This window comes from Narcine bancroftii, chromosome 10 (assembly GCF_036971445.1).
Source record: "Narcine bancroftii isolate sNarBan1 chromosome 10, sNarBan1.hap1, whole genome shotgun sequence".
NCBI classification, from domain to species: Eukaryota; Metazoa; Chordata; class Chondrichthyes; order Torpediniformes; family Narcinidae; genus Narcine; species Narcine bancroftii.
In genome coordinates, this window is record NC_091478.1 from 8,088,793 (window position 1) to 8,112,104 (window position 23,312).

Consider the following 23,312-nt stretch of genomic DNA (forward strand, 5'->3'; position numbering starts at 1 on the left):
GCGTTCGTCAAGAAGGCTAGGCCAAAGAAAAAAAAATATCAACATGATTTGAAGAGGAGATGTAGAAAAAGGTAGAAATGAATTTCAAAGGAAAAAACTTCAGAACCAGGTGGTAGAGGTGGTGTCAAAATGAACAGGAAAGGCGCCTCAAACAGATGCCATTATATTTTAAGATGAATCCCAGGGTGCAAATTGCACTCAAAAACTGAACCATAAAATTCAGAAAACTGATAGTTTTGAAGATTCTGCATAACTACAAGCACAAAGGCGTTGATGAACTAGCATTATAAGATTTTGGTTTAGAACTAAACTTTACCCTCATCTCCCCATTAAATAGATTGGAGCTTCATTTGTACTACCGAGAATGAATCAGAAAAAGTCAAATTTCAGAAATCCTTTTCCTTAACCAATTGTAATGCACAAAAGCGCTGGAAAAATACAGCAGTTCAGGTAGAGTCCATAAGGTGCAAAGATATCTAACCAATATTTCAAGCTTGAGCCCAGTCAACATATGAGCAAAAAGCAGACAGGCAGCTAAATAAAAGGGGAAGGGAGGAGAAAAGAAGGGGCGGGGAGGAGACCTCTTGACTGTCAGCATGTGCTCCTCCCTATGCCCCTTCTTCCCTCCTCCCCTCACATTTTTATTCAGGTGCCTGTTTGTATCTTGACAAAGAGCTCAGGCCCACATAATGGTTATGGACCTTTGTTCCTTATGGATGCTGCATGGCCTGCTGAGTTTCTCCAGCTCTTTGATGTATTACATGACAATCAGTGTTTGCAGACACTTCCTGTTTAACTCCTATTGAACAATTTCCTTAATAGGCAAAAGTTAATCGAGAAGTATTAGAAATAATGTTATTTCCAGTACTGTAGTTAGATGCCAGAGACGACAGAAGTAAATTGTGTTACAAAGCGCAAACTCATATTGAAAACATACTTGATATCACAATTACTGGGATTTTTCGATCCTCCTAATTTTTCCTGGAAAATTAAGAATTTTATTGCTTGCTAGAATTGATCACTTTAAGCATAACTGAAAATATTATAAAAGGTAAATAACCAAAAGTGAAGAATATTCACCAAAAAAGATTTTACCTGTACAATTCCATTAACGTGAAAACACATGACAAGTTCTGGAACATTGCACATTAGATTATCGAGCCAATAGTCAATCCCCGTCAATATATTAATTGGTTTGTTGCTATCTCTAAAATTGAAGTAAAAACAAAGCATCAGAAATCAATTTATGATGACTTAAAATATTGCGAACCTCATCTGCAGACTCTCCAATGCAATTACGTCCTTCCTAGGATTATGGCTCCGAGAACTGCACACAACACAAGTAGAGCCTTTTTCTAAAACTGCAACATAACATCCCAGCTCTTCAATTCTATGCCACAGTCAATGAAGCCAAGCAGCAAATATGCATCCTTCTCCTGCTCCTCTGTGCTGCAACTTTCAGCATTTAGTGAATTTGTATCAAGATCCCCCTGTTCACTATTCCCTGGAGCCCTACTGTTGAAGTGTTGAAATTTCCATCCTCCAAAAATGTGTTACCTCACAATGTCAGGATGAAATTCCATCTGCCATTGCTCCAGCTGATCTGTTATTCTGCAGCCTTAGACAACCCATCATGCAACCAATTTTCCTAAAATCTGTAAACTTACTAATCAGACCTCTGACATTCACATCCAAATCATTTTGCAATAAAAAAAACAAACTTTCTACATCATTTTTTTTTAAATTAGAAAATCATCCAAAACATTTTTCCAAAAATGAATCCAGGTATACTCCTGCATACAAATATATCTTTTAATGTATTTAAAAAAAATACATGCTGGTGTGAACATGATCTTTTGATGTCTCAAAACGAGTTTCACATTGGAGCTCTTAAAAATCTCGATCAACTGCATTTTGTGAATATGAATTAAACAGATTTAAACCGTTTCAAAAATGGTTCACAATCATGGACATAAATGAACAAGTCAGTCTGTCCTGAGAGATTTTCAGTCTAAATCCAAGCAAGCAGTTGTCACTTCCAGTTCTCGTTGAGGCGCTGAACTTCACTTCTCAGAGGTGAAATATCAGCAGAATTTCATCTGAAACAAAGCACAAAGGCAAAGCCAGGACCCATATAAATATGTTTATGGTTTTTTTTTGTGTGAATTGTCTTCACATTTCTTCAGTGGTAGGAGAGCAGAAAATGGATGAAAGGAAGCACTTTCTATTTTGGAGTTTACCTGAGTCTTAAGCTGACAGCTGGATACTTTCCACCACCAAAAATAGGCATATTTGAACCCACAAGCATGTGAATATCTTCAAATGTCCATAGAATATTCCGAACAAAATCATTTTTTAATCCCTTAGGAACAAAAAACATTAAAGTATTAATTTATAAAGTATAGCAGTGAATAATGGACACAAAACAGTTACGCTAAGGCTTACAAAAATAACAATATCCATTTGATCAATTAAAAAATGCCAATCAGGATCCATAATAAAAGTTCTTTTTGTTTCGGGAGTTTACTGGAAATGGTCATCTTCACCATACCTGACTGGTTTCCCCTTCATTCAAAAAAGTAGTCAAATTTTGTTCTTTCGGGATAGAGGCCACCTGCTCTAACACATATGTGGCTCCCAGAGGAACATTCCCCTGCAAAAAGTGCAAGCATGTATAGTTTTACCCAATACACACGATTTCATCATTTGAAAATAGTATTAAACATTGATACAGTCGAGCCTACTTAAGATCAGGTCCAAGAGAACTATCACTTCCCAATGTAGAAACCATTTCATATTACTGTGACATGATTAAAGTACTCATTGAATCATCAGTTCCTATTTCAGATGAAAATTTAGACAGCACTTTCAAGCACAAGCTCTTTTTCCCCCAAATCTTAAATTATAAATTACTTCCAAAGTTTAGCTTGATAAAATTTTTCCCACCAATTGCATGGCTAGATTTGAAAATGCAGCAATCAACACTGATTGCAGGAATAAAACTTGTATCTCATGACAAATGTCAGTACGGTATGTACATCTTGTAGATTGCTATGAAATACAGAATAAAAATTATTGAAACTGATCTTCAAGACTCCACTGTAATGCATTAGTACAAACTTAAAATAACAGAAACAAAACAGAAGTAGATTTCAATCAATTTTGGAGCAGTAAGTTTCTTTTAGATGAAAGTTATCAAAATATTATACAAGGGGTTGGTCTTTTAGTCTTTTGATAAGGAAGCTGCCATTAAACCCAAATATAGTGGAATTCAAATAAATGTTAGCTTCCTAAGAACCTATGCTTGAATCACAATGTGCAGAAATAGATGGAGTACTTTCACTTTTTATATAATTTCACTTGCACAACTTGTAATTCTGTCCAAACGAATACAAACATTTATCCAAATATTCTGGTTGGACAAGAAAAATATCCACAATTGTACAGAATATATAACAAAGAAACAGTTTATGCCTAATTCAATAATTCTACAATGAAAATATACAGTGGTTTAATACTACATATCTATAGCATTCCCCATACATTGTCTGGTGATTAAACTTCCAATCTAACTTTTAAAGATATACATTAAATGTCACTATAAATTAGGGTTGTAATATTATCAAGACACGGTAGAATATTCTTTCTTAACCTGCTTACAAAAATGTAAAAAAAAAACCATGAAATATCTTCATTTAGTTTCACCTAAAGAAACTAGAAAATATATTCATAATAAAGAAGTACCTGCTCTTGAGGATTTCCATCTTCAGGGACAGAAGCAGGGGTTCTGAGAGGAGCAGGCCATGAATGTTCTCCTACTTCTATTTGGTTTTCCTGGGACTGTGAATCAGTAGGTTGTACTATGGGAGTTGGAACTGATTCAGCTGCACAATCCCCATTGATGCTAAAATTATTTAAATGAATATTTATGATCAGGCATATTACTCCAAGCAAAAAAATTGAACACTTATAATCTTAGAATATAAATTCATCGTTAACCTCTATCATCCAGCAAGGAACAAATTAAATTTTACAAAAATGTCCAACCGTAAAATAAAATCGTCATTGCTGTTATCACATACAGGACCATGACATAACTATGTTAAAGAATTAATGGGAGGAAGAACTTAAAACAGAGTTGCTTATCCAAGAATTAAGATGTTTCTGTATTGTATATCGAAAATTTTCCTCCACATCTCAAATATTTGTACATGAACAAAATCCTAGTGTATTCAGTTTAGTACAGTAAACCAATAACTGAATTAAAAATGAATATTATCTTCCAAGTTTTTTCATAAAAAATTGATTTCTTAAAATATTGTATAGATATTGTTTCAGGCTTTGACTGGGTCATACGCTTCAACAATGGTTTTTAAGTAAATCAAATATTAAAAAGATGGCTTTTTCATCATTCAGATGCTGATCCTGTCTCTCCATCCGTCACGATCTTTGACCCTCCAAATTGTAGTTGTTGCCTCCCCTGTTCTCCTTCGGTGAAGGCTCCATCTTTAAGCTGAGACCATAGACGATGTTGGGTTCATGATTATACAAGGGAAAAATGCTGAAGTGGTTTCCTGTTCCCTTCTTCAGCATCAGTGTGCATACTGGATGGGTAACTCTGGCCACTGATCAGCAGATTTACCTGCCAATTTGTAGAATCTGCTTGTAAAAACCATCCACCATCTGCAATCCATGGCTTCATGTGACCGTGATTGGGAGGCTAAACAGGTACTACATCTTGCCCAAGGGTAGACCTATAGGCTGTCGGATGGAAAAAGCGCTTTACACCTCCTTTTGCTGAGTATTGCACACCACTGACACCGCTTATTACTTATAATAATTTGTGACTCCCTTAGTTAAAAACATTAATCCTTGGCAGAAAGTGCCACAAACTCTGAACAAAAGTAATGATCATCTATTTAAGATGTAGATTTACATTTTTCTGATTCTGATCATGATAAATCAGTGGTCAGTTTATATTATACAATGTACATATGCACCAAAATGTATACTTGCTGCAGCTGAACTGGAACTTGGCTTAAAAACAAATACAATAGTATATTTAATTGAACTAAAGTGATAAATACAGAAAAATAAGTAAATATTCAGTTGTCCCAGTACAAAAAAAATGACTGCAATAGTTCTGATAATCTTTTTGTGCTGTCAGAGGAGTCCCTGATTATTGTAACAAAGATTCGAGAGCCTGGAAAAAACAACTGATCCTGAACCTGGAGCTGCTGGTCTCCAAGCTTCTGTACCTGCAGCCTGAAAGTAGCAGTGAGAAAAGATTGTGACCAGGAGGATGGGGATCCTTTATAATATTAAGAGAACGTTACAGCCAAGCGCATTGTGCCAATTTAAGTAAACTTACTCTACAACAATCTACCCTTCCCTTCCTCACATTCACAACCCATTATTTTTCCTTACATCCATATGCAAAGGAGGAAAAACCCAACACCCAACCCCAACCAACCAATTTTCCCTTGCAACCGCTGCAATCGTGTCTGCCTGTCCCGCATCGGACTGGTCAGCCACAAACGAGCCTGCAGCTGACGTGGACTTCTTACCCCCTCCATAAATCTTCGTCCGCGAAGCCAAGCCAAAGAAGACAACAATCTACCCTTCCCTTCCTCACATTCACAACCCATTATTTTTCCTTACATCCATATGCCTAAGAGTCTTTATAAAAATCATAAAGAAGGCTCACCAGTAGCTGTACATCATGAGGGAATTGAGGAAATTTAGTATGTCACCGAAGACAATTGCAAATTTCTACGGGTGTATCGTGGAGAGCATTCTGACTGGTTGCATAATTGTCTGATGTGAAGGAGCCAATGCACAGGACAGGAAAAAACTACAGGGAGTTGTGAAATCGTCAAGCGCCATCATGGGCATCAATCTTCACTCCATCAAGGACATCTACAAGAGGCAGTGTCTTAAGAAAGCAGCCTCTATCCTCAAGGACCATCACTACCCAAGCCATGCCCTCTTTACACTGTTACCATCAGGAAGGAGGTTCAAGAACCTACAGACAAACACCCAGTGGTACAAGGACACCTTCTTCCCCTCTGCATTCTGAATGAACAATAAATCACAGATACTAGTTCACTTTTTCTAATTTTGCACTAATTTATTTATTTCAAATGTAATTTATAGCAACATTTGCAATGTGAAACAACAAATTTTGTGAAGTTCAAAAAAAATATTGATTCTAAAATGTCTCTATTATACCAGGCTCCATCACCCCCAGCAATGTATTCCAGACACCCACCCTCTCTGTAATAAAAACCTATCTCTGACATCTGCCCTAAACTTTTCTCCACTCAATTAAACAAATAACCGCCAGTAATTGCTACTGTCAACCCAGGTGCTGGCTGTCCATCCTGTCCAAAGAGGAAATGCCCATGCTCTGTCAATCTTGCTTCACAAGACACATTTTGGCAGCATGCTGGTAAATATCCTCTGCACTCTCTAAAGCAGTGGTTTTCAAACTTTTTCTTTCCACTTACTTAACACCTTAAGTAATCCCTATGCCATAGGTGCTCTGTGATTAGTAAGGGATTACTTAAGGTGATTTGTGAGTGGTTTAAAAAGGTTGAGATCCACTGCTCTAGACCTAATTGTTACTGAAATATTTTGCTTGAGAAAAATTGTCATTGGCCCATTTCCTTTGGAGTTATGAAACCGTGCACATAATGAGTCAATTAGATACGATTAAAACAGTGGTTTTCAAACTTTCTCTTTCCACTCACTTTAAGTAATCCCTTACTAATCACAGAGAACCTATGGCATAAGAATTACTTAAGGTGGCATGTGAGTGGAAAGAAAAACTACTCCTCTAATGAGGTGACCAGAAATGAACACAATACCCCAAGTATGGTCTTATCAGAATTTTGTAGTGCTGCAACATTACCTCAATCCACAAACCAACGAAGGCCATCACACCATACATGTTCATAACCACCCTATCAACTAAGCAGTGTCTCACAGATGCAGGCAATGGATGGTACATCAGAACCTGTGATGGCTCAGGCTATATTGGTTACATTCTGGAGCCTTCTGCCTTCCTGGATAGTAAAATTCCCAAACCAGGCTGTGATTTCACCAATCAGTATACTTTCTTCAGTGTAGAAGCTTGATAGAGTATTCAATACATGACAGATCTCTTCAGACTTCTTTGCAAGTAGAGGCATTAATGGGTCTTCTTTTCAGTTGTCTCAACATGCTGACCCCAGGTGAGGTTCTCAAATATGTGGACTTCCAGAAACTTGAAGGTACTCATCCTCTCCACTGACGTCCTGTCAATGAGGAAAGGTGCTTGGTCCCTCACCTTCTGCTTACTAAAGTCCACAATATGCTCTCATGACTTGCTGGCATGGAGAGCAAGATTGTAAAAACACAATGCTGGAGAAACTCGGCAGGTCTTTATACAGAAAAGATAAGATACATCACCAACATTTTGGGCTTGAGGCCCTCATCAAGGCAAGGGCAAGATTGCGGTTCTCAGCCTTCATTCTGCATTGTGTCACCACCTATCTAGATTCTCAATCTTCATTCTGTACTCATTCTGACTCATCACTTCCAGTTATTTGCCAACAACAGTGCTGTCATCGATGAATTTGTATCTGGAGTTGGAGCCAAACTTGACAACAGTCATGAGTGTACAGGGAGTAGAGTAGGGGACTGAGCACAGCCTTGGGATATCAGTGTTGATGGTCAGTGAAGAAGAAATGATGTTGTTGATTCTCACTGATGAGGATCTGCTGATGAGAAAGAATAAGATCCAGCTAAAGAGGAATGAACAGAGTCTCAGATGAAGATGTTAAATGCTGACCTATTGTCAAAGAAACCAACACTCCCTAAGGAGGTTGAGGAGGGAAAGGCCACAAAGCCCCCATTTTGACAAAATTCCATAGTTCAATTTGAGAATACCCTGTCTGGCTGCATCATATGGTAGCTGTAGAGCATTGGGCTGGAATTCAATACAGAGGATCATTAAGACAGCTGAAAAGATCTCTTGAGGTTTCTGTTTCCTTGACGGACAACATTCACCAGGAGCGTTACTTAAAAAGGGCTCCAAAAATTACTGAGGACCCCTACCATCTGTCACATAATATTTCTGAAGGAGGTTCAGGAGCATCAAAATCGGGACTGGCAAGACTGGAAATAGCTTTTCCTGCAGGCTGCAAACTTGACGAATGGTATTCTGTAACCTTGAGTTTCTTATAATGAAATCGAGCACATTATTTAATACACATTTATTTTGTATATTTTTAGGCATGCAATTATGTGAAGAATGTGTGTGAAATGTGTAATGTGAGTTTTTGTGAATTTCATCTGGTGGTTCATGTGTACAAAATGAACTTGAGATGCATCTGCTTTTGACATGTTGTGACAATTGGCCAAGTCTCGTATTTTCTTTTAATTATTTTGACATTCTAAGGTTTCAACTGAATTATTGGGACACACAGACTTCACTTTAGTTTCAGTGATAAATTGTAATTAACAACTGCTTGGTGCCAACACAGGAATTATTGGAGATGTCATTACACTAATTTATTGGTTGATAATGATTAATGGAGGCATCTGTGTTGGCTTGGATATACTAGTTTAGTGGGACTCGCAGCGTTTTCTGCTTTATGTATATGAGCATTTCAATGTGATAACACAAATACCACCATTTTCATCAAAGCATACAATAAATTTACAATACATCCTTCAACTTGCAAGGAACAGAGCTCATGATACAATTACACATTTTCAGCAAAAATATTTTTTCTTGTCACGTACTTTGCTGCTGGGATTGGGATGTCACCAGAATACACTTTAGTGTTTAGGAGTGAGTTCTCTGCTTCCAGATTAATACAACCATCAAAAGGCAATGGATTTACAGTAATTGATTATAAATTTGCTGATGAATCAGTGCAAGTTTAGAAAGTGAGCAGTGCTTGAGAGAAGCAACTATAATCAGATTGGATAGTACAACACATTTAATACAAAAGAGACAAATGGTTTTGAATGTTACCTATAGGTTTCATGCTAATCTTAAAATTAAAAGAATAACTAGTAAATCTCTGTGGAGAGAGATGACTGGCTCACAAAGAGGCTATTTAGGAAATATGCTCTGGATGCTGACATGACAGCAAAACATTCTTGTATGCATTAACCAGAAAAATAGAGCAATGTAAATTGGCCTCCATCAAATCAAGCATAAGGCATCTTTGAGTCAGAGTTTTGCCCCTTGGAAACAGGCCTTTCAACCCCAAACATTCATGCCAACTAAGGTGCCTTGTCTGGCTTGCCTGTCTTTGGCCTGTATCACTTCTACCATTTCATTTGGCAGATCATTCCACATTCCCACCACCTTCTCTGAAAATGTTGGTCCTCACGTCCCTTTGAAATATTTCCTCTCTCACCTTAGATCTATGCCCTTAAGTTTTAGACTTCCCTATTGTGGGAACAAGACTGTGACCATTCATCTCTATGTCAATGACACTTTGTATCATTGAAATAGAGATCAAGGAAGATTCTCGAGCAATTATTTTATCTCCTAGCACATCCAAGTTGGTGAAGGTATGTTCTTACTGTAGATGTGTATTTCTATGGAATTATTCACCCACATTCAAGCTGTTAGGTTATTGTTACATGTATAATCAGCTGTGGTTAAATAGTGAAGAGGATGTATTTTGAACTTGGGGAGATTTCCTCACCAGATCTCCCCATTTATATGGCTAGGTTGAATAATCTACAGCCCCAGTCTTCATGTGGATCATTCAAAATCACAAGCAGTGGATAAGACAAATCGTTTAAAGGGATTGGAACTGATTAAATGAATGAGCCAATTGGAAGATGACATAAAATAATGGAGTTTACTCTCATCATTAGGAAAGAGCAAAATGAAAAAAAAGGTGCAAAAAACTGTCAATGTGTTGTGTAGTAGATCAATAAGCCATTGTTTTTAAAATACAGAAAGTTATCAGTTACAGAAAGGAACGAGAATGAAAAATAGCAAGATAGGCTGGACTGAACGGGGCTGGAGGCCATCTCGAAGCAGTCAGACAAGATTTTAAGCTCTTTGCAAGGGTTTTGACAGTATGCACAGAAAGGTCTCTCCTGGGTTCTTGTTTATCTAAAAACAACAGATGGGAGCAGAAGACTAACTCCTATTGTTTGTTTGCTAGAAAGTTGTTGGAAGTTTTACAGTGACAGGTGATGAATGAATAATAGGAAAACATTGCATAGGGTAAAAAAAAATGCACATCTTGACTGTGTGCTGATGGCCTATCTTTATCTCACCTCATTTACCACCCCCCATCCAACACAGCCACCAACCCACCCAGAGAACCTCCTAATTGGAGTGTCTTTGCTTTGCGTGAATCTGAAATCAGTGCAATTACTTAACGTAGCGCCGTCACTATTATTCTATTATCTGAAAGATTCCAATTTCCAAAAAGTATCTGGTCCCAAGGGTTTTGGACAAAAGATTATGTATCTGTATGGGTGCCACAAAACACATACCACCAGGTTCAAAAGCAGTTGCTACCCTTTCACCACCAAACTCCTAAACAACAAACTCAGACTCATTTAAGAACCCTTACTTTGCACATTATTTATTACTGATTTTTTTTCCTGTACAGCAGTTTGTTTACATTTCTTTCTTTGTTTACATTTTTCTCTCTTGGATCTTATCTTGAATACAGTTTTTTGCATTACCATTAAGTAGAAAAAGAATCTCAGGTTGTATACGATACCTTGCATGTATTTGGACAATAAATCTGAACTTTGAAATTTTGTTACCAATATGAACTACAGTAACAAGATTATTATTTCCAAGCTATTAAAATGCACTCACCTATAGTAGAGAAATTTAGAAAGAATTGCTTTCTGATAAAAATGTTCTCTGCTCTTTTTTTTTCTCTGCCATTTTGGATCCACAAGCCTTTGGTATAATTCTTTTAGCCAATTCCAATCCCCTGTCTAACACAAAGTTTTGTTAATTTGCAAAATATAAAAATGGTTAGCTGAACAAAATAAGTAATGAAGACTGCAATACTGGATTACCTATTAGGGAACGAGGCAGGACAGGTGATGGACATATGTGTAGGTGATCATAATGCCATTAGTTTCAAGTTAATTATGGAGAAGGATAGGTCTGGGTTAGGGTTGAGATTCTAAATTTTGAGGAAATGAGAAAAGGATCTAGAATGCATGGATTGGGATAAGTTGTTTTCAGGCAAGAATGTGTGAGAAAGTGCAGGATCTTCAAAGGTGAAATTCTAAGAATGAAGTTTATATGTTCCTGTCAGGATCAAAGCCAAGGCTAGAAGGCATAGGGAACCTTGGCTTTTGGGTATCTGGTTCAGAAGAAGAGAGGTGTATAGCAGGTATAGGGAACACTTGAGGTACCTGAGGAGTATAAAAAATGCAAAAAAAACTGCAAGAAAGGAATCAGGAAGACTAAAAGATAGGAGGCTGTTTTGGCAGACAATGTGAAGGAAAATCCTAAGAGTTTCTACAGATATATTAAGAGCAAAAGGATAGCAAGAGATAAAATTTGTCCCCTTGAAGATCAGAGTGGTCGCCTTTGCATGGAGTCGAAAGAGATGGGGAGATCTTAGATTTTTTTTTAAGAATCAGTATTTACTCAGGAAATGGGCACAGAGTCGAGGGAAGTAAGGAAAATGAGCAGAGAGGTCAAGAAACCTATACAGATAGGAGGAGGTGGCTGCTGCCTTAAAGCAAATAAGGGTGGATAAATCCCCAGGGCCTGACAAGATATTCCCTCAGACTTTAAAGGCAGCTAGTGTAGAAATTGTAGGGGCTCTATCAGAAATATTTAAAATATACTTAGCCACGGGTGTGGTGCCAGAGGATTGGAGAGTAGATCACTTTGTTCCATTATTTAAAAAAGGCTCCAAAAGTAACCCTGGAAATTATAGGTCGGTGAACCTGACATCAGTAGTAGGTAAATTGTTGGAAGGTGTCCTAAGACATTGGATAAACAATTACTTGAATATCCAGAAACTGGTGGTAGGTCATATTTAACCAATCTTTTGAGTTTTTCGAGGAGGTTACCAGGAAAGTTGTCTACATGGACTTAGTAAGGCCTTTGACAAAGCCCCACATGGGAGGTTATCAGGAAGGTTCAGATGCTAGGTATTCATGGTGAAGCAGTGAACTGGATTTGACAATGGCTGGATAGGAGAAACCAGAGAGTAGTAGTGGATGATTGCTTCTCAGACTGGAGGCCTGTGACTAATGGTGTGCCTGAAGGATCAGTGCTGGGGCCATTGTTGTTTGTCATCTATATCAATGATCTAGATGATAATGTAGTAAATTGGATTAGCAAGTTTGCAGATGACACTAAGATTGGAGGCGATGTGGACAGCGAAGTATGTTTTCGAAGCTTGCAGAGATCTGGACCAGCTGAAAAAATGGGATGGAAAATGCCCGATGGAATTTAATGCAGACAAATGAGGTGTTGCATTTTGAAAGGACCAACCAAGAAAGGACATACATGGTAAATTGTAGGGCACGGAGGAGTGTGGTAGAAGAGGGATTTGGGAATACAGATGCACAATTCCTTGAAAATTACGGGAACAACAGTACATGCAATTTGGGCATGTGAGAAAGTGCAAAAGTTTTGGTAAGATCTAAATCAGGCATTAAATAAAATCACAAAAAGCAACATAGCAAAACATCCAGAGATCTTTCTTCTAAGTAATATAAGAAGTAAAGAACTTGGACTCAATTTGGATGGAGCACAAAAAAGATTTATTATGATAGCCTTAGCTGAAGCAAAAAAAATGTATTATGTCAACCTGGAAATTAGAAGATAGCCTGAGAATACAGCAATGGTACATAAAAATTAATAAATGTATTTAATTGGAAAAAAAATAACATATAATTTAAGAAACAACATCACAGTATTCAAACAAATTTGGGAACCGTACATGGAACACAAAAGAGAAGTCCTACCGTGGACCTCCACCGCCTAAAATGACAGAAGGAGAAGACGACGAAATGAACTGACCCAGTATGTAAAAGTAGAAGACAAAAATTTCTTGTTTATTTTCATTGTGTGATGACATTGTTTAATGGGTTTAATGTATCATATAGGTTGAACGTTGAGTGGGTGGGGAGAGGGGGTGAAGGAGGGAGGGAAGGGAGGGGGGAAAAAGGGGAGAAAATGACACTGTGTATATTCAAGAGGGAAATGTTTGTGTATTTTGGTTAGTATGGTTCATAGTGTGAAAAATTTTAAAAAATTAAAAAAGAAAATTATATCACAGGTGGATAGTGTTATAAATAAAGCTTTGAAATATTGGCCTTCAAAATTCAAAGTATTGAGCATAAGAATTGGAATGTTATGTTAAAGTTGTACAAGACATTGGTGAGGCCAAATTTGGATTAATGCATGCATCTAACTACAGGAAAGATATCAATATGATAGAAAGAATGCAGAGAAGATTTACTAGGATGTTGCCCAGACTTCAGGAATTATGATTCAGGAAAAGGTTAGAACTTTATTCCCTGGAGCATAGAAGAATAAGGAGTGGTTTGATAGAGGTATTTAAAATTATGAAGGGGATAGACAGAGTAAATGTAGGTATGCTTTTCCACTGAGAGTAGGTAAGATATAAACCAGAGGACATGGTATAAAGGTGAAAGAAAAAAAGTTTAAGGGGAACATGAGAGGGAACTTCTCACAGAGAGTGTTGGGAGTGTGGAACGAGCTGCCAGCTGAAGTGGTGAATGTGGGCTCAATTTTAACATTTAAGAATTTGGACTGGTACATGAATGGGAGTGGTGTGGAGGGCTTATGGGCTGGGTGCAAGTGAGTGAGTTGAAACAACAAAAAAACTAGTTCGGCACAGACTACACAAGGGCCGAAAGGGCCTGTTTCTGTACTGTAATGTTCTATGGTTCTAAGAGCAAACAAAAATTTATTTTAAATATAACAGGATTCCTTGATGTCTAAAAAATTCAACAACAATCACTGCAGGATTTCACTGGGAAGTGAGAAACCCTATATTCTCCACAGACACAATCAATATATTGTTTCTTGCTTAGACTTGCCAACTGCTCTTGATAAAAGGAACATGCTGACATATGATATTCATAATGTTAAAATTAAAATATTTTAGAATATTCTTCACCTATCATATATTTAGGAGTGGGAAGAGATCATATTTGGAGGGTGTGAAGGATGCAAGATGTCTGCAAGGTGGCATCCAAAAGTGTCAAGCAAATGGGCAAGTAAGCAGCACTAATACTTAAAACATGAACCCACCCTAGTTCTTGCTCCAGTTTAGATGAAACACTGATGAATCTGCTCTTTGAGGGTAGTTCATTAAAATAGCATATTTTGATCTGTTTCATTCTCTCACACTAGCTAGCAAATGCTCCAATTCAGATGAGCAGAGGCCGAGAGTAACTGCAGAGGAAAAAAGAACTTTATTGAGCATTCTCCATAGACATGGATGAACATGACTGCAGTTCCCTCTCCTCCCCATCACTATTCCCCTGCTTCTGTAGCTATCTTGTGATCTGACTGCATACCAGGCATACACCAACTTTATAAGGCTTTCCCTGTATCTCCTTCCTTGATTAAACAGATCCCAATCTCTCCAAACCAAGTTAACTATTTCAGATCCAAACTTACATGGACTATCATAACTGTGCAATGTTCTAATCTCTCTACGAGCTCTGCATCTAGTTTTATGGATAAACCCCAAGCACTTGATTCCTCCTTCTACTCGATAGCAGTGGCTTACTAGTGCTGGACTCTTTGAGTGAGCAAATGGAATGGTAAGTGGGAAATGGAAAAAGTCTTTTTCAAAGATGCGCTTCCACATTTCAAGAAAATAATTCCATTCCAAGAAGGGCAGAAAGAAAAGAACTGGTCAGGAATGTGGACTAAGATCTTGGAATATTTGGTGCAAGTTTCTGAGGATAAGCAACATCAGCCCACATGCAAGCGAACTAGGAAATTTAAAAACTTTTTTTAAAAAAAGACACGGGACTTTTAATGGAACAAAATATGGAATCTCTTGAAGACATTGCATCCATCAAACAAAATTGCCAGATTTATATAAAACTGTTGAAATAACAGTACGGGAGATGAATCATGTTGGTTATAGCCCTTCTCTTTCATCTCATAATAAATTAACAAGTGAAATATGGCACCAACACAGCAAAAGAAATTAACAGTTAAAATAATACTAAAAAAACTTAGTTTTTATTTACCTGAGATGAGGTCACAAACAGTTCCTGAATATCTAATTCATCAAGCAGGAGGGTCCTTCCAATGCGATGAACACCCATGCTGACATGTGATTTGCTATATGGAATCTTCAGCAACTTTTTTATGTTCTAATTTTAATAAAATATATTAAATTAATTGTAACAATAAAATTACTATACTTCAATATAGTCAAATTAAAACAATTACTTACACTAGCTAACTTTAAATAAAAGGACAATGAAGTATCAGCTCATTTTGTTCCTGATCAGGTTTTTAACAAGCTTTCTTGAAGCAAATAAATAATGCAGGCAGATTTGCTAGATCTGTTGGGGAGGCTTTAAACTAATTTGGTAGGGAGGTGGAAATCAGAATGAGAGTACGGAGATTAGGATAGGACAACTAGATTTGAAATGAGAGAGAAATCAGATTGTTAAAATTAATGAAGGAGAGGGGGTAGTAAAAGTAGATGGCAAAGGAGTGAATGTGGGGGACATTCTCTCAAGTGTATATATTTCAGTGCAAGGAGCATGGTAATTAAGTGGATGAGTTTAGAGTTTTGATTGACACATGGAAATACAATTTTGTAGCCATCTGTGAAACTTGGTTGCAGGAGGGGCATGATTGGTAGCTAAATATTCCAGGATACCATTGCTTTAGGTGTGATTGAACAGGGGGGGGATAAAAAGTGGAGGAGTTAGAGAAAACATTACAGCAGTGCTATGGCAGGATAGATTAGAGGGTTCATCCAGTGAGGCGATTTGGGTGGAAGCGAAGAATGGGAAAGACATGAAAATATTAATGGGGGAGTATTATAGACTCCCTAATGGACAGAGGGAATTAAAGGAGCAAATTTGTATAGCATACATGTGCAATAAACATAAGGTAGCCACACATTGACTGGGAAGCCCATACTGTAAAAGGGCTAGATGGGTTGTCAAATATGTACAGGAATTTTCTAAATCAATACATAGAAGAACCGACTAGAGAAGGGGCAGCATTGGATCTCCTATTCAGGAACAAGGTAGGTCAGGTGACAGAGGTTTGATTTGGGGAACACTTTGGGTCTAGTGATCATGCTATTAGTTTTAGGTTAATTATGGAGAAGGATAGAGTTGGGCCTGTGGTTAAGATTCTTGATTGGAACAAGGATAATTTCAAGGAGATAAGATTTAGATGATCATATCCTAAATTTAGATTTATCATATCCTAAATATATAACATATATAACATAACATAACAATTACAGCACGGAAACAGGCCATTAGGCCCTTCTAGTCCGCACCGAACCAAACACCCCTCTCTAGTCCCACCTCCCTGCACAATGCCCATAACCCTCCATCTTCTTCTCATCCATATACCTGTCCAACCTTTTCTTAAATAATACAATTGACTCCGCCACCACTATTTCTCTCGGAAGCTCATTCCACACGGCTACCACTCTCTGAGTAAAGAAGTTCCCCCTCATGTTACATTTTCTTGGAAGGATAAAACAGATAAATGGAAGATATTCAAAGGAAAAATTTTGAGAGTACAGAGTTGGTATGTCCTTGTGAGGATTAAAGGAAAGGTTTGAAAATATAGGGAGCCTTGGTGTTCAAGAGATATTGGAAATTTGGTTCCAAGAAAGAGGTATGTGTCCAATTATTTAGTCAGCAGGGAATAAATGAGGTGCTTGAGGAATATAAAGAGTGCACAAAAATCTTAAGAAAGAAATTAAAAAGGCTAAAAGGAGATATAAACTGCTTTGGCAGGCAAGGTAAAAATAAATCCAAAAGGTTTCTACAGGTACATTAAAAGTAAAAGAATAGTGAGGGATAAAATTGGGCCCCTTGAGGATCAGAGGGGTAGGCTATGTGTGGAGTCAAAAAAGATGGGTGAAATTTTAAATTATTACTTTTTTCTTCAGTATTCACTAAGGAAAGGAATATTGAGCCAGGTGAAGTAAGGAAAACTAGCAGTGAAGTCATGGAAAATGTACAGATTAATGAGGAGGTAGTAGTGACTATTTTAATGAAGGTCAATAAATCTCCGGGTCCTGACAATATATTCCCTAGGACCTTGAGGGAGGTTAGTGTAAAAATAGCAGGGGCTCTGACAGAAATATTTAAAATGACATTAGCCACGGGGAGGTGCCGGAGGATTGAAGGGCAGCTCATGTTGTTCCACTGTTCAAAAAAGGCTCTAAAAGTAATTGTAGGTCTGTGAGTCTGATATAATGGAAAGTATTCTTATAGATGGAATATACAATTATTTGGATAGTCAGGGACTATGGTAGATCATGTTTAACAAATCTTATAGAAATTTTCAAGATTATTAAGAAGGGTGATGAAGGGAAGGCTGTTGTATCTATGGACTTTAGTAAGGCCTTGACAAGGTCCACATATAAGGGGTTAGTTAGGAAGGTTCAATCATTAAGTATTAATATTGAAGTAGTGAAATGGATTCAACAATGGTTGGATGGGAGATGCCCAAGAGTAGTGGTGGAAAATTGTTTGTCAACTTGGAATGCCTCAGGGATCAGTACTGGGTCCCATGATTGTTTGTCATATATATTAATTATCTGGATGATAGGGTGGTCAATTGGATTAATAAGTAAACAGATAATACTAAGATTGGTGGTGTTGTGGACAGTGAGGAAGGTTTTCAAAGCTTTCAGTGGGATATAGGCCAGTTAGAAGAGTGGGTATAGAAAGATGACAGATGGAGTTTAATACTGATAAGTGTGAGGGGCTACATTTTGGTTGGACTAATCAGCAAAGGTCATAAATGGTCGATAATCGAGGAGTGCAGTAGAACAAAGGGATTTAGGAATTCCCTGAAAGTGGAGTCACATGTAGAAAGGGAGGTGAAGAAAGCTTTTGGTATTTTGGCCTTCATAAATCAGAGTATTGATTACAGGAGTTGGGATGTCATGTTGAGTTGTATGAGACATTGGTCAGGCCAAATTTGGAATATTGTGTGCAGTTTTTGTCACCGAATTATAAGAAGAATATCAATAAAAATAGAGAGAATACAGAGAAAATTTACAAGAATATTGTCTGGGTTTCAGGATTTGAGTTACAGGGTAAGGTTAAACAGGCTAGGACTTTATTTCCTGGAGTGTAGAAGACTGAGGCGAGATTTGATAGAGGTTTAAAAATTATGAGGGGGACAGATAGGGTAAATGTGGATAGGCTTTTTCCATTGAGAATGAGGGAGTTCAAACAAGAGGACATGGATTGAGATTGAAGGGGGTAAAGTATCGGGGAAATTTCTTCACTCAGAGGATGATGGGAGTGTGGAATATACTTCCCGCCAAAGTGGTAGATGCGGGGCCGATTTTAATATTTAAGGAAAAGTTAGATAGGTATATGGACAAGAAAGGTCTGGAAGCTTATGGGCTGGGTGTGGGCATTGGGACTAAGTGGGAGTAGGTGTTTGGCATGGACGAAAAGTGCTGAATTGGCCTGTTTCTGTTCTGTAAATGTTATATGCCATTCAATCCAACTTTTAGATGTTATTAGAAATGAGTTGGGCAGTATATGGAAAGGGGGTGTTGTTGGAAGACAAACATAACATGCAAAAAATTCTACATTTGACCACCTGCAAGAATCACAAATGTCACGCAAAATCAAAGTACTTTATCCATTATTAATAGCATCATTATCATATGTATTAGAGCTTTTACATGGAACATTGACTGAGACACAGCAGCATCAGTGATGGCCCATTTAAGACAAGGCATAAAGGACTATGGACCAAATGCGGGTAATAGGTATTGATATAGATAAGTTCAATAGTTGGTATGGTTGGTTTACAACTCAATGCTACTAATAAATCATAAATAAGTTTGAATCACTATACTTCATCTCGCAAAAAAATTAGAGAAATTGGGTAATGGAGAGGTTGAAAGAGAAAAAAAGATGGGAAAAAAGCTCAGATTCAATTTCACATCTTAAAAGTGATCTAATATCAATATTATTATACATGTTCAAAATTAGCTTTAGTGCACAGCCATTTCAGCATTTTAATAATGCTAAACTTGAGCATGTTAATACTGGAAAGAACTGCACAGAAATTTAACACTGAAAATGTCAACATCCATGGAAATAAAGCACTCCACCAGCATTATGCTGTGGTGTACATTCACCCCACTATAAAATAGCTTAAGTAACAAAAGCACATTAACAAGAATGCTTCCAAAATTATTTGTTTTATTCTTTCAGACAGCTTTATTAAGTTTTTTGGTGACACCAATTCATCATTTTATTTAGACAGAGTATGTGTGGGGAGATTCATATTATTTGACAATTTCAAACTGATACAACATTCAGAGCTTTACATAAACGTTCATTAAAATGAGCACAGTTACCTCTGAATCAGACACAACGTCAACATCATTGCCAATGCAGTCAATGAAGTCATATGCCATTCCAAAGCTGGAATAAAAATAATCAGTTTAACAAATCTTTTAATTCGAAAAATGAATGCAACAAATTAAACAAGGATAATTGATGAAGTGCAGAAAGGTCAGTTCAGCCCTTTGTGAAGCATTCTTCATTCTGCATTTGATTACTTGTGAATACCCACACTGATAATTTATAATAATTCTTCAGCAATTTTCCAATTGCAGGATGCAAATTGGGATCAGTTGCAACTCTCATTTTTAACAATCTGTCCCACCTTCTCCCCCACCACTCCTTCACTCCAACCTACCACATTCTCAATTGGTTACAATGGAGTCCACTCATTCAAAATATATAAAGATAATTGAAAATTGTATGAATTGAAAGATTAATGATTCAAAATAATTGTAAAATCTTTAAACATTATATAGATGTTACTAGCTGATTTGCTGTAGTCAAATTTCAATTTTACTGAAAATTGTTTTATACAAATATCCATGTGATAATTCCACTCATGAAAAACATTTGCCATTGTTTATTTGTAAATTAATCCTTTACTTTATTTAATTCAATAAAGTTAAAGTAACACTTATAAAACACAAATAAGCTATCATTTTACACCAAACATAAAAAATTCACAGGCAAATCTACAATCCCTAATCATTATTTTAAAATTAATTACCTGGAAAATGGTTTGCTCTTTCTGCTTGTACCAAGAGAGGTTGCACCCATTTGTCCAAGCTGACTAATTCCACGCAACCAATTTGCAGGTGGCAGTTTAAGGTCAGTTTTTTCTTGAAGTCGTGCATAAGCAGCAGGAGGTGGGACTGCGGAGTATTTTACCACTGCTGTACTCTTCACTTCATTCCCGCTAAGAATACTTTCCTATTTTAAAATAGAAGCATTTTATTAATGAAGACGGATCTAACTTGTATGACAGGCAATTCTGAAAATACATAACCAGAAGACTGAGAACAGGGTTAATGGTAGGTTACTTAAGTGTGTGGATTAACAGAGGGACCTTAGTGTTCCAACATCCCTCAAGGTCGCCGCACAGGTTGATCAGATAGTTAAGAAGGCTAATTGGATGCTGGGCTTCATTAATAGGGGGATTAAATTCAGAAGTAGAGAGGTCATGTTGCAACTCTACAAATCTCTGGTGAGACCACACTTAAGAGTATTGTGTTCACATCTGGTCACCTCATTATATGAAGAATATGGAAGCATGGAGAGGATATAGAGGAGATTTACCAAGATGTTGCCTAGATTGAGGCAAGGCGAGTAGAAATGGAAGCCTAGAAGGATGAGAGGAAATTTGACAGACATCTACAAGATTATGAGAGGCATAGATAGGGTGGACAGTCAGCATTGAAATTGTGCCTGGCCACACAGTCATGGGGGTATAATGAGTAGAACAGTGGGCTAAGCACGCATCCTTGGGGGTGCGCCTGTGTTAATAATCAGATACGATTTTTAACTTTGGTGTTCCCAACTTGCCAAAATGAAGCAAGTGGCAAATGCATTGGGCAGTACTATTCAATTAAAAAAAATCAAGCCTATCAGGAAAAATAAACAGGCATAACTAACAAGCTCAAGACAAACTGAGTTGTCAAAGAAGCTGATAGCCAAGTTTTGATGGGAAATCATGATGGAGTGAGGAAATTGGGGAAATCAAAAATTAATACGATTGCTGGACATTTAAAATAAAAATGAGGTCAAATAGTCTTCAGACAACAGTGAACAGATTAACATAGCTGGGAATACTAACCAAAAAAAACTTAGGATAAACCTGAATTATCAGAGATGTGTTTTTGGTGTGATGTAAATTGGTTCCTTTTTTCATTCTACCTGGCTTTGCACAAAGGTGAGGCTCTATTGGTATGACCTTTGTGACACCCTAACCAAGATCACAGGAGTCATCTTTCCAGTAGACCCAGAGCTTTGTCTTCTGGGTAACTTTACTATGGCTGGTAGATCACTAATTCTCAAATTAAATTCACAGTGTGTCCAGGAAGTATATATCAGTAACATGGAAGTCTGAATCCCATCTACTCATGGATAGGTGGTCTTCAAAGACAGTTAACTGCATCCCAATTGAAAAGGTCACGCGCAATCTCAGGAAGGGATAGAACACCTTCCTAGAAATCTAGCAGCCTTAGTTAGAGTACAAGTACCTAACTGGCACAATATAGGGTTATGATCATTACAGGCTAGCCAATAGACCTCTGGAAAGATTTTAACAAATGTGGTATTATCGTGTCTCCATATGTTTTACTGTACACTCTGACAATGGAATGCTTTCTTTGTTTCTTTTTCTTTATTCTCTGTTTCATAGGACATCTAGAAGATAGGGGGTGGAGGGAGGTGTTCTCTTGATGTATTTGGTATGATCAGAATTTATTGTCATGAACAAGACATGAAATTCAGTGTTCTGTGGCAGGATCATTGTGCAAACATACATATTAAAACCATATTACGATATTAATTTAAAGAATAAATAAAATTATAATAATAGTAGTGTACAAAAAGTAAGGTAGCCTGTTCATTGATTATTTAGGAATCTGACGACAGCGGGGAAGAAGCTGTCCTTGTGTTGCTGAGTGCTCAACTTTAGGCTCCTGTACCTTTTTCCCTGATAGTAGCAGAGTGAAGAGGGCATGACCTGGGTGGGGGTAGGTGTGTGGTGTCTGCAGATAAATGCAATCTCTTGTAGATGTCCCCAATGGGATGAAGTCTGGAGCCTGTGATGTCACAGGCCAAATTAACAACCCTTTGCAGTTTATTGATTGGTAAATAATGCCCCGTGTCGGCCGTGCCCCCTCCCTCCCCCGGCCCTGGACCCGGCCGTGACCCCTCCCTCCCCGGCCCTGGACCCGGCCGTGACCCCTCCCTCCCCCGGCCCTGGACCCGGCCGTGACCCCTCCCTCCCCCGGCCCTGGACCCGGCCGTGCCCCCTCCCTCCCCCGGCCCTGGACCCGGCCGTGACCCCTCCCTCCCCCGGCCCTGGACCCGGCCGTGACCCCTCCCTCCCCCGGCCCTGGACCCGGCCGTGCCCCCTCCCTCCCCCGGCCCTGGACCCGGCCGTGCCCCCTCCCTCCCCCGGCCCTGGACCCGGCCGTGACCCCTCCCTCCCCCGGCCCTGGACCCGGCCGTGACCCCTCCCTCCCCCGGCCCTGGACCCGGCCGTGACCCCTCCCTCCCCCGGCCCTGGACCCGGCCGTGACCCCTCCCTCCCCCGGCCCTGGACCCGGCCGTGACCCCTCCCTCACCCGGCCCTGGACCCGGCCGTGACCCCTCCCTCCCCCGGCCCTGGACCCGGCCGTGACCCCTCCCTCCCCCGGCCCTGGACCCGGCCGTGCCCCCTCCCTCCCATGGCCCTGGACCCGGCCGTGACCCCTCCCTCCCCCGGCCCTGGACCCGGCCGTGACCCCTCCCTCCCCCGGCCCTGGACCCGGCCGTGACCCCTCCCTCCCCCGGCCCTGGACCCGGCCGTGACCCCTCCCTCCCCCGGCCCTGGACCCGGCCGTGACCCCTCCCTCCCCCGGCCCTGGACCCGGCCGTGCCCCCTCCCTCCCCCGGCCCTGGACCCGGCCGTGACCACTCCCTCCCCCGGCCCTGGACCCGGCCGTGACCCCTCCCTCCCCCGGCCCTGGACCCGGCCGTGACCCCTCCCTCCCCCG

At 39.1% G+C, this 23,312-nt stretch overlaps 1 protein-coding gene across 4 annotated transcripts in view; it reads right to left on the minus strand.

The window, feature by feature from the left end:
• The window catches only part of edrf1 (erythroid differentiation regulatory factor 1), a 99,149-nt gene that overhangs the window by 74,708 nt on the left and 1,129 nt on the right, over positions 1–23,312 (minus strand). For 3 of the 4 annotated variants that reach the window (XM_069899696.1, XM_069899699.1, XM_069899697.1), the window contains exons 2-9: positions 20,315–20,517; positions 19,599–19,665; positions 15,250–15,375; positions 10,853–10,977; positions 3,745–3,904; positions 2,552–2,653; positions 2,241–2,362; positions 1,096–1,207 (exon numbers count right to left, since the gene is read on the minus strand). In XM_069899696.1, the coding sequence (XP_069755797.1) occupies positions 1,096–1,207; positions 2,241–2,362; positions 2,552–2,653; positions 3,745–3,904; positions 10,853–10,977; positions 15,250–15,375; positions 19,599–19,665; positions 20,315–20,517 (1,017 nt within the window). The remainder of the gene's footprint in view (positions 1–1,095; positions 1,208–2,240; positions 2,363–2,551; positions 2,654–3,744; positions 3,905–10,852; positions 10,978–15,249; positions 15,376–19,598; positions 19,666–20,314; positions 20,518–23,312) is intronic. The other variant, XM_069899698.1, reaches the window with a different exon arrangement.